The 15865-nt window shown below is 32.6% G+C and overlaps 1 protein-coding gene across 1 annotated transcript; it reads right to left on the bottom strand.

Annotated features, from left to right (window-relative positions):
- Nucleotides 1-7636: 7636 nt before the first annotated feature.
- Nucleotides 7637-14090, bottom strand: LOC143078366 (ryncolin-2-like). The gene is made up of 6 exons (XM_076253249.1): nucleotides 13990-14090; nucleotides 13783-13863; nucleotides 12685-12815; nucleotides 11600-11696; nucleotides 8995-9159; nucleotides 7637-7924 (listed from the first exon to the last, which is right to left on the bottom strand). The coding sequence occupies exons 1-6, from the start codon at nucleotides 14039-14041 to the stop codon at nucleotides 7689-7691; spliced, it is 762 nt and encodes a 253-aa protein (XP_076109364.1). The 5' UTR covers nucleotides 14042-14090; the 3' UTR covers nucleotides 7637-7688.
- Nucleotides 14091-15865: the final 1775 nt, after the last annotated feature.

Raw genomic sequence — 15865 nt, 5'->3', positions numbered from 1 at the left:
ATGTTCCCCTTTTTCACCCTATATAGGTTGCATTTCTGTAAATATTGACAATGCAATTTCCCATAGGAACTCCTTTTACGGCTAAAACTGTACCACTTTTACTATGAAGTTTTGAAAAAAATCTTATCCTAGAATTGAAAGTTCATATGCATCACAATTTTTTTCATAGGTCAAAATATAGGGCTGTGCGGCATATTTTCAACGTTTATATGCCCTGAACTTCTCAGAGTTTAAACTTCCACTAATTTTCTTAACTACCCCTACCTCGAATGAAAGGTTACAACAGATTTCAATGTAAACAATATGCACGTGTTTAATTACTGGTAACATTCACAAGTTCTGTCTCTGCGATATGGAACACAATTAGAAGACAATTTTAATTAAATCTGTTTTTATATTTCAAACAAAAACAATCAAGTTTGCAAATTTAAAATTAAGTGTGACAATATTCTTCGATATAACACTGATTGTACTAGAAACATGACTTTATAAATGTCTTTATGATTTGAAACCAATATATGGAATACTTCATTGCTGATTGCATCATGGAAATACAGATCATTTTCTACAGCTATTTGAATCCTATATTGTCTACTGTCAATCTTGCTTATTTTCATCCTAATATTAGTGTCACAGAGAATGTTTAAATTAGGACAACATTATAGATTTAACTTATTGTGGCTTTTATTGTCTAATGAATATTTTATAAACAATAAGCTTCACTTAGTAATAAAATGCTAATATGTATTTCCCACCAAATATAGGTTATCGGTTGTATGGACACTATATTTTTAGAAGACAGACACAATAAAACAACATGACATCAATATCGAAAAACAGAGCAATAGGTGGTCGAACAGTACAAGAACAGTAACCATTTTAACATATTGGATATAGTTAAATTCATGGTTATGCGTGTATCAAATTTCACTCATGACAAAGTAACTTCCCGAATATCAAAATTTTATTTTTTCACCATAGTTGATGACTTTCACCTAACCAAATTGTACCCTTTGTCAGATTGCTCTCCTGTTCTGTTAGGAACCACCTCTTATCAAGTTAATCATGATATGAAATACAAGATCTGGTATATCGTATCAGCTGGGAGATATATACTCTATATGTAGGATTAAAAGATTTATCATCATTTCATTGTTTAAACACCAGCTATGTATGCAGACATCAACGCAAAAAAAATGCACAGGCAGAAATTAATTTGTGATATGCCCTACAGAAAAACAAAATCAGCACTTTTTGTAAAAACCCTTGTCTTGTGTGTTTAATGTTTATTATTGTTTCCTGTTGATGATAATTTTTTTTTGTAATTGTAAGATCAATATATCGTCATATTCGGATAAATGAGAATGAGATTTAAGTTACGACAGTTGAAACACATCAGTCATCATCTGTGAAACAGATATTTCACAATGGTCAATCAACTCATTATGGTGTTTATTAAATTTTCGAACAGATTATTTAAACTTCACCTCTTTGAACTCTTGGTTAAAAATCCTTTTTTGTAAGCACCAAAAACAAGCATTTTATGTTGGATATTTAATTTTCAAATACAAAGGAGTTTCTCTCTATTATTTACAGTCAAAGTAATAGAAATAAAGAACAACATGTACATGATGAAGATTTGTTTACAGAAAAAAATGCATTTCATCATATGTTTAAAACTTATTATTATTTTAAGTGCTTTCATTTGTTAGATACATGTGCGTGAATGCCATTGTATTTTCATATACTATAAGTACTTTAACTTGATTCTAATGGAGTTCCACGAATGATATTATTCAAAACATTTCTTTGACAACCTCCATCTTTGGAAAACGTATTAGTCTGTCTTTTTTTATTTATTAGTAATAAGATTATTCATTTAGGGATTCAGTTTGAACTATCATTTCGTGAAAATTTCAGAAAAAATAGTATCTCTTCAGCAATTTATCAATCCTTGTACCGAATGTGTTGTGGCCAACTATTTGATAAATCGAGGAGTTGCTTATGATGACCATTGTAGAAACAATTTATTGAAGCTTACTCTATATTTTACCGCTTGCAATTATTATTTGCATTCAAATCACTGTCATGATGAAAATCAAAACATAATGTCAGTTGATTTTTTTTATTGGTAAGTTACTTTTTATAAGAGTACATATATCTTTTAACTAATGTTAGCACACAAGTAATAGCTTTTCTAAAAAGCTTGCCGTATTTTAGCTGATTATATTGAGATCAGTGGTTTGTGAGTAGATTATTTTTATTGGAATATTGCACTGCAAACAATAAAAAAACATAGCGCTTTTTTTCTACTAATTTGTCATTTTTGTTGTATTATTGGTGGACCAGTGTTATAATGGTAGGAGACTTTATAAAATTGAGAATGGAAATGGGGAATGATTATAATGTATTCTGTGTCTATAATCAACGTGATAAAACTAGCATATAACCTACACGTACTTTTGAGGATTACTATTTGACAAAATGGACAACAACAGAAGGCAGTGGCGAATCCATCCCCCCGCCCCCCATTTGCTCGTTTTTTTTTTTTGTTTTTTTTTTGTTTTTTTTTTTATTGATTAATCATACTAGACTATGTGAACTTTGCCATTTCCTGTGTACTCTATTATTTAATATTTATGCGACAATTCTTTACTTATATAGACATTTTTCGCTGGAATTTACTGATTGTCAAAGTCATGTGATTCGCTATGGTGGAGTTGACCAGTGCTTCGAAAAACGTCGCTCAGTCATTTTGAAATTCAAATTACAGTAACACATTGCTTAAGCTGAGGATGACAATCATGACACCTTCAAAGCGACATAGGATTGAGCAAGAACGTGTTGACTTCTATTTCACTATTCTACCAAACAGGAAGTAATACTCTATAGACTATAACACTCTCATGAAAAAAGTTCCATGGCAATATTATTTACCTACGAACACATGTTTAACCCCAAACGCCATTGTCATGATTGATATGGACTATATAAAATTGCTGTTTGGTGTGAACCGAGCTTTATAAATTGTGACTTGGGTAGACAGTTGTCTTTGCTATTTACATGTATATGAGATCCTGTAATATCTATCTACAAGATTGAGAACACATTTTTTGTAATAAATTTAAAACATATTTAATTCTGTAATATCTGATAATATGTATCAGTTATTTGTGATTTTTCATTTGATGTGTACTCTCTGGTAATGTCAGTATCAGCATGATCAGTTGAATGGTTGTGATAAAAAAAATGGGGCAGTTTGCAATTGTCATGTGCAGGTACACCACATGTAGATCTTCTTTCCCCTCTCATTTATAAAATTGTGCATAATATTTATCACAGAAACGCACCAGTATTTTGGTGAATGAAACACTTGTCATATTAAATTAAAGTCAGAGGTGGAGTTTTGTTGTTTTTTTAGGGAATCACTCAAGCATGACTGGAGTTGGTCCCTTTGTAGGCAGTCAGTGGGCTCCCCCTTATGAAAATTTCTGGACTCACCACTGAAAGTTTGAATAAAGTTATATAAGAATTTAATTATGTTGAAATTTGCACAGATAATGAATGAAAAATCTAGTAAATTAAAAAATAGGCACTATTATTAAAAGCTTTCCTTGCTTATTCACAATCACATATACAATGTAATATCCTCCATGCTATTCCGATCTGAGTTTTCATTCATACATACATGTAGTCTGGTGCTGTTCCAAGTCTTCTTTTTTCTGTTTCTTGAGAAGTATTTGTTTTACCTGTTCAGTCACTGTAAAGTGTTACAATTTATATTTCAACGCAACACATAAATAGTGACCAAAAAGGTACGGCTATCACATGAGAGAAGCTAGAAAAAAGTAAAACGTAAACATTTTAAACATTTTTGTGGGACCATGAAAATGTGGTATAAAGATAGATATGCATAGATAGACCATTGAACAAATAGGCAAACAAATTCAAAGGAGATGTACATGTAAGATGAATTATGAAAAAAAAGGCATGGACAATAAATATAGCCTTTGTTAGAGGTGACCCAGGTCGCCTTTCTCTAAATCAGCTAACCACATATTTCTGGCCGGGTTGAAAAATAAATGAAAATGACTTTTAAAAAAGCTAATAGAAATACACCAAATTTGGGAGACATCTATTAAAATGTTTGAAATAAATAGAAAGTTGAGAAGAACTAAGCTTTTTCAGATAATATACAGACTATTGCAGTCAGCCTATAAAAGACTCTTTGCCTCCTGAAATGTTTGCTTATACACTGTGCTTTCCTATAATGATTTAAAATCAGTGTGATAGTTTTCATGAAGAACACTGAGGTATTATGTCAAGATAAATGTTGTGTCACATGTATCTACCCAAATATAAAGTAAAATAAAAAAATTCTTGACTTCTAAAACCAGTGATTGATCTCCTGATTTATATCTCATCACTCTATGCAGATTCTGTGCGAAAAAAAAACAATTGATTTACCAGTATGCTTCTTTCCATTGAGTTGATTTATTATTAATTATTTTGCTTTGAATACACCTTATTGCTACAATATGTATATGTCCGCCATTACAAACTGTACATGTACATCACAAATATTTCATGTAAAATTTTGATGTTTTAATACAAAATATATGATGCCACAATGGAAAAGTAATTGTTGTATGACGTTAATGGTTAAAGAGGGACAGATTCTCAGGTCAGCTGGGACAATAAGGGGGGGGGGCGACTTCTTCACTCATGCTTCAGTGCTTCCCTACATAATCAACCAAATAGTAATGTTCATCAAGAAAAAATATACTAAGTGTAAGACCTGATGATGTGAATAAATTGAAATCAGACATATCAAATAGAGTTTTCAGTGCTTTTGATATATCAATGGGCAATCTGATGAGTTAAGCCTTTTTTGACTGATTTTTATAGTTCGTGCTTATGTTGTACTGTTATACATGTACCACTGTCCAACTGGTTAGGGGGAGGATCGGAATCCCGCTACAATGTTTTACCCCGCCACATTATTTATGTATGTGTCAGTCCCAAGTCAGGAGCCTGTAATTCAGTGGTTGTCGTTTGTTTATGTGTTACATATTTGTTTTTCGTTCATTTTTTTATATAAATAAGGCCGTTGGTTTTCTGGTTTGAATTGTTTTACATGTCATATCAGGGCCTTTTATAGCTGACTATGTTGTATAGGCTTTGATCATTGTTGAAGGCTGTACGGTAACCTACATGTATAGTTGTTTTAAAATGTCTGTGTCATTTTGGTCACTTGTAGACAGTTGTCTCATTGGCAATCATACCACATCTTCTTTTTTTATAATGACTGCTGATCACCACTGTGTCCATACTGGGACTATTATGGTCCAACAACCAGTGGCGGATCCAGAAATTTTCATAAGTTCAGGCCCACCAAATTTCCCAGAAAAGGATGGCATGCCCCCTGGCCCCCTTCTAAATCAGACTCCAAAGAATAAAACATCATGTACGAGTACATCAAAGATCATCAAACTGTCTACCCCACATGCAAACATCTTTTTCGGAGTTCACTGTGTTGCAAGTTTTTTGGGTTTGAAGTATCGTATAAATGATTGCCTTGGGCTGTTGGGGGTCATATTGTCAAATATAAAGCTAAATTATATAATTTGCAACAGCTGACACTATAGTATCCTATAATGCACTGAAACCCTTGCCAATAACAATACAGTGATGATTGGTGTAGGCTTCTTTGCACATAAGAAACCATATTGCTCACCTTGTAATTTTTGTATTCTTCTAATCAGTAGCGTCGGATTTGTTTATTTACACCAGAAATCAATGAAGCGATGAAAGTGCTGGAAACGAAATTACATCTTCGGTAAATTCCGTGATTTTAATATTTTCTAATAAATATGTCCAAGCAATGAAAAATAAATGGTTATTATTTTTATACATAGAGCATACGTTTTGTGTATTCTAAGCTGACGAAGAAATCTAACACAAAAGTATCTCAATCACTTAACCGTTTTAATACGCAGTTTAAAGTGTGAATTATACACATTACTGTCCTATTTTTAGAGAATAGCAATAATACATAAATGTACAGTTTCTTACCAAAATAGCAACATAATTTCAAGATTAAATCATCGCATTGTCACATGATTATATAATCTGCACCAAATTGACAGTTTGACGTTAGTTATCATCATAACTAATCACTATAGCAAATGAACACTTTATCATAATATGTACCTATAACCTAGTATCATGATTTCAATCCGACCCCACTTACGGACGCGTAGAACATATAATGCATGCCACTCATTAATAGCCAATCAGACGTTAAAATGACCTTCATTTTCCCCAGAATCACTCCGGAAACAGCCACGAAGCAGCCATTAGATAGTATTTATAACCAATGAAATAACAGAAATACCGTTAACAGATTTACCCGAACCTGACGTTTAGCCTCTGACTAATCAGACCGTATCACCATGGTGATACGGTAATAAATCTATCTTTTTACTTATCTTAAAAACTATACAGATAATCAAGTGTTCATAAAAGTGGTATCAAGTAAGTGTTGGCGTTAAAGAGGCAGTGCCTACGGTTTTCACCGTACAAACTGGATACCAATTGGTTTTGAGAATATAGAACATTTGTAACTGAAATACGTGTGAAATCTATTTTGATGCTAATCTTGACGTCCTTTTCACGATAGCTCATTTTTTTATCAAGAAATTTAATTTGTATCGTTACAACAAAAATCAAATGACAAGACCACCACATGCAGTAACGAATAAAGGTTTAATAGGCAGGATGAAATATATGAAATGATGAGAGTATAGATGAAGTCTTATTCATGATGTATGTATTGTTTTTATAAACACCAAGGAAATAAATGTTCGAATATACAATTCCTTATTCAAGACAATTGCAACGATAGGCGAAAAATACTCAATGTACAAGTGTTAAAAATAAGATTTGACGAAATAATAAAATACACTGGTGGCAAATGAAGCCAATATTGCTGAAATATTTGCAACTGTACGCTGAGCAAACGTCAGTCAATCATCAATGTATTATCTTACTTTGGGTCCAAATAAAGCCAAAATTAGTATACCGGTGTTTGGAATCATAAATCGATTGAGAAAAAACAAATCCGGGTAACAAACTAAAACTGAGGGAGACAACTGTAAGAGGTACAACAGGAACACTGAAATGCCACAAACACAAAAGCCAATATGCAACGAAACTTTGGATGTAAATTATTAACGTATTATTGGGAAAGTTGACCCTGAAATTCATATATAGTTGTGGTCAATATTTAGGACATTACTTCGAGTGGGATATTTAAACAATTCCGTTCCTATAACCGTGACAGTCAATCAGCAAATCTTTCTCTTCTGTGTCTTTGACCTAGATTTCCGAAATAGTGACCCCGTTAGATATGAAGGTTGGGCGCTTTATTACCAAAACAAGATGAGTTATGCTCATAATGCTTAAAAAGACAATTTGAGCATTATTAATGGCCACAATAACACACAAAACAGTTAAATGTCACGTAAGCCTGCGAATGTTGCCATGTTTGCAATACCAATCGGAGTAAACATCTTTTAAAGCCTTATCTTTAAAGTGTGTTTATTCTAGAACCATAAACAAGATAAAACTTGGCTACAGAGTATGCAATATATATTTTTTATTTTTCAAAAGTTTAACCAACTGTGTTACTTTCGTACTCTACGAATCATCATTGTTGTGGTTTTCATTGATTGAGATGCTTTCCAATGAGCCCAACGCATTCCTTTGTTATCCTTTTTATTTCCTAGATACAGTCCATTCAGATTAGCGTGATGACAGGTTCCATACCACCAAGCCCCTTTGTACTGGTCAGCACAGTCAGCAGTACTATCCTTATCTTTTGTCGAGAAAGGCCGATTATTATGGTGCTTTAGAGAATCACCTAGAATTATTTAAAAATAAAAAAGTGTATAGAATCGACCATGATCGACAATGAAAACAACCAGGTTTGAAATGTTCTTTATTCTACCATTGTTATTATTTCTTTTAAGGTTGTGTAATAAAACGATTTCCAATCAATAATACAACCAATCATCAATTGATTAGTGAAAGTAGCAACATTACCAATGCTGAGACATTTATTTCGTTATTTTTTGTTTTCTAAGATAACAAACACAGAGTCAACAATTTAAGAAAAGAATGTCACGAATTTAAAATGCACTCAATGTGTGAACAATATCCTTAGTTAGTTAGTTTTTGATAAATCCAAATACGACTTTAAAATATCTAAAGATAGTCATTGGCTTAGTCTTCAGAAACTGCCGATAATTAAGTAATTGAGTACACGGGTCAATGGTGAAATAGTAATCATTGATCTATATTCTATTATTGATGCATGTTGGAAAGCATAAACAAAAAATCCCAGTTGTTTCATCACCACGGAATAAATAAAATGTATTATGGAGAAAATCAAAAGGGCTTTTTATAGGAACGTGAAATGACTGTACTAAAACAAAGTATTTATGTACTATAACGGAAATATCCAAAAGATATATGGTATTTTGTTTATAATAGAAATAATATTTGTACATTATAACATTACTAAAGAAATTGAACGAAATACATAACTACACTACGTTTGTGATAAGAAATGATTAAGTGATCTTAAAATTTACAACACACAAAACACATGTTGTAATGTAAGCGTCATATTGGTGTCCTTAACTGATGAAAATTGTGAACAAAAGCTAAGATGAGACATGTTTGATAATACATATACGAATAAAATATATCTAAAGATAGCCCCTGTCAATAATCAGCGGCTTGAGTAAAGTGATAATTGTAATGAAAAATCCATCACTTGTTTACATTGCGAAAAAGACTAATTTTCTATTTCAGATCCATATAAATCTAAACAAAATACTATCAACAAGTTTGATATACACAAACAATCTATCTGTGATTAAGAAAACTGAATGTAGCAAAAACTCATTTAGAAAATGTCATAATAACCTGCCGTTCTATTGTAACCCTTCACTGTAAGTCTGTAGTTAGTTGACTTGTCACCAATGTAGAAGGTAGAATATTTAGCTAATGCTTTATCGCCATTAAAATCCTCCAGATCGACTCTCAGCTCATAATATCCATTAGATGTTAGTTTGTACAGTTTGTCATTACCTTTTTTATATAAAGAAATAAGTGAAATATTGAAATGAATACCTTATTTGTGTATACCGCCGCTTAAATTCGAAGCATTATTTAAATTTATCAAAATCATATGAGAACTGCCAAACATATATGACATCAAACAACATCTTAAAGCAGACAAAATCAAAATACGGTTAAATCAAACAGAACAGCTAAACTAGGAATTGATGCATTGATATGTTGAGTCGATTGTTTCAGGTTTTTTTTAACTTCAGGAACCTCGAATATGTTATTTGTAAATTTTATTTAAAAGATATATTTTGTGGCATGTGTGATGAACCTTGTTTTATAAAAAATATTGTTCGAGAAGTTAGATTTGTTAATTTTACAATATAAACATCTTGCATTTTGTCTACGCTTCCATAATTTTGAAAGATCTCATATACTAGTTCATGCATTTGTTTAACAAAATCAATATAAAAACAACATTGATAATAAAATTGAGAATGGAAATGGGGAATGTGTCAAAGAGACAACAACCCGACCAAATAAAAAACAACAGCAGAGGGTCACCAACAGGTCTTCAATGTAGCGAGAAATTCCCGCACCCGGAGGCGTCCTTCAGCTGGCCCCTAAACAAATATATACTAGTCCAGTGATAATGAACGCCATACTAATTTCCAAATGGTACACAAGAAACTAAAATTAAAATAATACAAGACTAACAAAGGCCAGAGGCTCCTGACTTGGGACAGGCGCAAAAATGCGGCGGGGTTAAACATGTTTGTGAGATCTCAACCCTCCCCCTATACCACTAACCAATGTAGAAAAGTAAACGCATAACAATACGCACATTAAAATTCAGTTCAAGAGAAGTCCGAGTCTGATGTCAGAAGATGTAACTAAAGAAAATAAACAAAATGACAATAATACATAAATAACAACAGACTACTAGCAGTTAACTGACATGCCAGCTCCAGACTTCAATTAAACTGACTGAAAGATTATGATTTCATCATATGAACATCAGGCACAATCCTTCCCGTTAGGGGTTTAGTATCATACCATCATAACATATATGAGAAGAACATAACCCGTGTCATGCCAACAACTGTTTTTAGAATAAATGTGTTTAGTTCCGATGCAAAGACCTTATCAGTGACTCAATATTAACGCCAAAATATGCAATCTTTAATGACTTGACAACAGTATCGTAATTATATCCCTTCTTAATAAGTCTATTCAAAGGTTTTGTAAGTTTCTGAGGTGAATACTGACACCTTTGTGCTTTATAAAGAATATTTCCATAAAAAATTGGATGTGAAATACCTGAACGTATTAGAAGTCTGCATGTTGAGCTATATTTACGAGTGATGTCTTTATACCGATGATAAAATTGATAATGTATCTTTCGACATCGATCTCGATGCAAGTCGGAGAACGTGTTTCATTGGCTTAGTCAAACAACCAGGTTTCAAATGTTCTTTATTCTATCACTAAAACTTTGAATTATTCGAAAAACTAAGGATTTTCTTACCCCAGGAGTAGATTACCTTAGCCGTATTTGGCACAACTTTTTGGAATTTTGGGTCCTCAATGCTCTTCAACTTTGTATTTGTTTGGCTTTTTAACTATTTTGATCTGAGCGTCACTGATGAGTCTTATGTAGACGAAACGCGCGTCTGGCGTATAAAATTATAATCCTGGTACTTTTGATAACTATTTACACCACTGGGTCGATGCCACTGCTGGTGGACGTTTCGTCCCCGAGGGTATCACCAGCCCAGTAGTCAGCACTTCTGTGTTGACATGAATATCAATTATATGGTCATTTTTATAAATTTTCTGTTTACAAAACTTTGAATTATTCGAAAAACTAAGGATTTTCTTACCCCAGGAGTAGATTACCTTAGCCGTATTTGGCACAACTTTTTGGAATTTTGGGTCCTCAATGCTCTTCAACTTTGTATTTGTTTGGCTTTTTAACTATTTTGATCTGAGCGTCACTGATGAGTCTTATGTAGACGAAACGCGCGTCTGGCGTATAAAATTATAATCCTGGTACTTTTGATAACTATTTACACCACTGGGTCGATGCCACTGCTGGTGGACGTTTCGTCCCCGAGGGTATCACCAGCCCAGTAGTCAGCACTTCTGTGTTGACATGAATATCAATTATATGGTCATTTTTATAAATTTTCTGTTTACAAAACTTTGAATTATTCGAAAAACTAAGGATTTTCTTACCCCAGGAGTAGATTACCTTAGCCGTATTTGGCACAACTTTTTGGAATTTTGGGTCCTCAATGCTCTTCAACTTTGTATTTGTTTGGCTTTTTAACTATTTTGATCTGAGCGTCACTGATGAGTCTTATGTAGACGAAACGCGCGTCTGGCGTATAAAATTATAATCCTGGTACTTTTGATAACTATTCACAATATTCTGATTTTTTTTAATGAAAATACTCACCTAACCAAAATTCCGTTTTCAGATTACCAAATCCGTTCACATAGTCTTCCCATCCTTTGTGGAAATCTACTCTACCGTCTTGTCTGTGCTGAAAAACCTAGAGTTAAAATATATATATGTACAATATACGAATCGTAAATTAATTTGCAGTATATCATATCTTTATTAATTAACTACAGTGTTACAATATTTTTTAATTTCATTTCAAAAGAGATAAATATTTTTACCTTGAAGTGGAACTATCCAAATCTCAGTTTGTTTCTTTTTATTAGATGCAATACATAATGATCTCGTGCTGTTTCCAGGTGTCTTCAGCATTTTCTCATCTGATGAATTTTTCTACCCTTTTCAGTCACTATAAAGTGTTACAACTTAAATTTAGACGGAACACATCAATAGTAATTGGAAAGGTACTGCCATTGCAAGTGTTATGCAGAAACTAATTTAAAATCGATGTGAAATTATGAGGTCGTCAAGAAATGAACTTTGTGATAATCTACTCGTTCCCCAAACCTGAAATAGTTCTATCGGCTGCTAAGTACCTTTTAAATGAAAGTGACCGTCTTTCGCCTGAAATGTATGCTATACTGACATTTTCAGCATGTTTAAGATAACTAAATGAAAACTGCGTCTTCAAAACAACTGTTTACTTTCAGTTTGTGTTTATCGTGTCTTTCGATGTCAAATGTAGAGACGTTCCGAAATCCTGCACTTGTATCAACTCGGACAATATAGAATAACTCGGCCAATACAGAAACAAATCTTTATTGGCCGAGTTATTCTATATTGGCCCAGTTTACACATTATATTGCATAGGCAGTTTTCATCATATTTAAGTCCAATAACAGTGTAGTTAGTTAATAATTTCTTTTATAATGTTACTGAATGAACCAAAAACATGAATATTGTATATGAGATATGCGCATATTATTTATCAGTCTAAAGTTTCAAAAAAATGGAACAATGATGTCTGCCAATTAATAAATTATTCAGCTGAGAATACTATTTACATAAAGAAACAATATACTGCGCTAGTCGCATGATTTCTTTACTACTTCCTCAAATTATTTCACAATATATTTTACCGTCCATCCTCCCCCATCCGTCTTCATATCACAGTATGCCTTAAATCCAGCGCCACCTGCTGGGTATATTTTGTACACCCCACTTCCATCATGTTTTCGGTGTAAATCCGAGCAGTCCTGAATTTTTTTTTCTGAAATAGCGTAGAAACTATTAGAGTATAATAATGAACTTAGTTTAAAGAATATAAAGATTAAATTATACAATTGTTTTCCCAATCGCAACACCAGTAGCATTTTTTAGAAAATAAATTATGACATAATTATTTTTGAAATAAATCCCTGTTAGAATACAATTAAAAAACAATCTGCCAATATGTATTAGCCAAAACAATAAAGCAACACAATGTTTTTCTTTTTTGTCAATTTCTTCTGATCAACTCTGCCTTACAATTATGCACAGAAAGGTACATATACCTCATTGAAATCTTGAAATTGAAATAACTTTTTAGTTCATTTACTGCAAATGCTTATATTGTACTTCTTTTTCATTGGTAGATGGAAGGGTAAGAAAAGGTGTTTAGTAATAATTAATATCGAGAAGACAACATAATACTCTTTAATAATTTTCCCTACTTAGTTTCAATAATGAGTAGCATACTTTCAGTAAGTGCTCATGTTACTTAGTGGCTAATTGTGACATTAAAAAGTAAAACCACGTAAAATGTATCCATCAACATTGAATATATACATATTTTTTTACTTACGTGTACAAAAACAAGAGCGGAAGATTACTAGTTTCTATTACCTGTTAGAGCAAAAGCATTGGCAATGACTGTATATATATATATCAACCCAACAATGTTAGATCTGTAAATTTTCGCAAATTTTTGGTTCTTCCCTAGCAGGGATTCGAACCCATGCTTCTGTGATATCGTAACACCAAATCGCCTGCACTGCAGCCGTCCCGCTAGACCACACGACCACCTGGGCTCTCAAAAAAAGAGCTTTCGCTGGCCGTGTGTTACCTTTCCTCGTCAGTTTTAATCTAGCGGCGTACTACAGTACATGATATATAAGGCATGAAGATGTATATATATATATATATATATACCTAAATCTAAATATTATATTGATTTGTTTAATGTATAAGTGTGTTACCTGAAGGTAATAAAGATCTGTATCTACCAGTTGCCAAGATGTTGAGTACTCGTTCAGCCGTTTTTCCATAAAAACAAACACCTTAAACATAATATTCAATTCAGTGTTAATAGGTAAACATATAAAAACATAGTAAAATGAATAAAATGGAAAAGAAAACCAATGCATATAGACCCAAACACATAAGTTTCACTATATTATAATTACCAGAATCAGATGTAGTTGTTAGAAGATTTCTATCGGCATTTCTTATTGTCATCACCACTTCCAATACAAAAATAGACAACAGTATGAACGGTATATGTATAATAGAATGATACATTTTGGACGTACCTTGCATATAATTAAAACTATTACACTATATATACCTAGCATTGTAATAACAGTGCGTGACTAATTATCGTAACAGATTGGAGTGTGTAACATTTCTAAGAACAATAATATGTTTTTACGAATTTCCATTACTTCCTTGATTGTTATTTTTAATGTTTTATTTTAACGTATATTGTGCTCATACGTAGATCTGACGATTAGAATACTTTCTGGCATCTACCTTTCAATTAACCTTTATAATCAGACTTCTTTCAACTTGCAATCAATAGTACGGTGACAAACAAGATACATTTTGAAAATTTAATGGACCGAAATACCTCACGGCTAATTTTGGTTTTATTTGTAGATAAATATAATATCCTTTGATTATGGCATGTCGTAGAGTGTCAAAGTGGTGCAGATGTTTGGAAACTGCGGTCAAAGGCCAAAAGGGGGGATTTTAAAAAATCGAAAATTTAAGACATTTAGGACAATTTCTCGGTAGTCTCTCGTGTTAAATGAGAATTTTGTTCAATGGAAGCATGCGCTAGGAATGCTCCACCAATACAGCTAGTAATATTCATGAATGATTAGCAAATATTAGTGATACATACCCTCGCTTGCAACATGTAAGAAAATGAAACAAATATCTTTATCTACGGAAATTATCGACAAAAAATATTCATAATTAAAATTCAGCTATGCAATAATATACGGCCATCTATAAAAATATTTTTGGGAAAGTTTTGTTAAAATGCCACAAAGAACAGAGGATAAATAAGAACTGCAAAGTAAACACTTGGTCCATGATGTTATGAAAAAAAAATGATGAAAATTATTGGCTGATTATTTAAACTTAACAGGATGTTAGAATTATAAAATTAAGTCTTAATGTTCATATACATGCTATAGTATTTGAAGTTTATTTTTATATTAATAGATAAATCAGTACTAGACCAATAGCACATTGAGAAGATGTGTCCCCTTTTTTTATAAAACAACGACAGACATGGTTGTCGTTAGTTGATGTGGTTCTCGTTTTTTACATTGATAAGACCATTGCAATGGTTTTACATTGATAACTTTGGAACCCTTCTTGTTCGATGTGAGCCAAGGCTCCGTTTAAAAGACCGCATTTTGACCTATAATGATTAACTTTTACAAATTATGACCTGGATTGAGAGTTGTCTCATTGGAACTCATACCACATCTTTTTATATCTATAGATAAAGGGATATACAGCAGACTTGAAAGTCCGATATATATATATATATGTGTGTGTGTGTGGACTACAAACAAAGATTCACATGGATATTACGCTTCAAAAGTTGCTGTCTATTATAATCATATTACACTAACACTAGAAATCAATATGCACATCAATTTGAAAAGGTAAGGGAATACTAGAGAAAAAAGTTGGATGCCATTGTATGGCGCCGAAAATATGTGTTTATTTATGCTGGGGTCATTTTGATCCGCGGTGAATTAATTTCACTGCAACATATGTGTGAATATAAGAACAAGCTAGAATAACAATTTTTGATACATGCATGTTTTTCCCGACCCCTTGTAATTTTTGTCCTTGCCAATTTCGATTAGAGAAGACGTGTCGCATCCTGTAAGAGAGCGAGCTGCTGTTGGTTTGCCAGACATCAGGGGTCCAATAACTAAAAAGTTGCATATGTAATAAATAGGTCAAATCTGTCTTGTGGCGTTGGTTGAAGAAACGCCTCCAGTCGTCTAAATTCACAATTCATCATGTTTGACATCT

The sequence above is a fragment of the Mytilus galloprovincialis genome, chromosome 6 (assembly GCF_965363235.1).
Source record: "Mytilus galloprovincialis chromosome 6, xbMytGall1.hap1.1, whole genome shotgun sequence".
Taxonomy (NCBI): domain Eukaryota; kingdom Metazoa; phylum Mollusca; class Bivalvia; order Mytilida; family Mytilidae; genus Mytilus; species Mytilus galloprovincialis.
This window is presented reverse-complemented; position numbering and strand designations above follow the sequence as displayed.

Coding starts and splice junctions, on each gene's coding strand:
- LOC143078366 (XM_076253249.1), bottom strand. CDS start 14,041: ATGACAATAAGAAATGCCGATAGAAATCTTCTAACAACTACATCTGAT. Junction 12,816..13,782: donor CAGATCTTTATTACCTTCAG/GTAACACACTTA, acceptor ACGCTATTTCAG/AAAAAAAAATTCAGGACTGC. Junction 9,160..11,599: donor GAAAACGGAATTTTGGTTAG/GTGAGTATTTTC, acceptor TATATAAAAAAG/GTAATGACAAACTGTACAAA.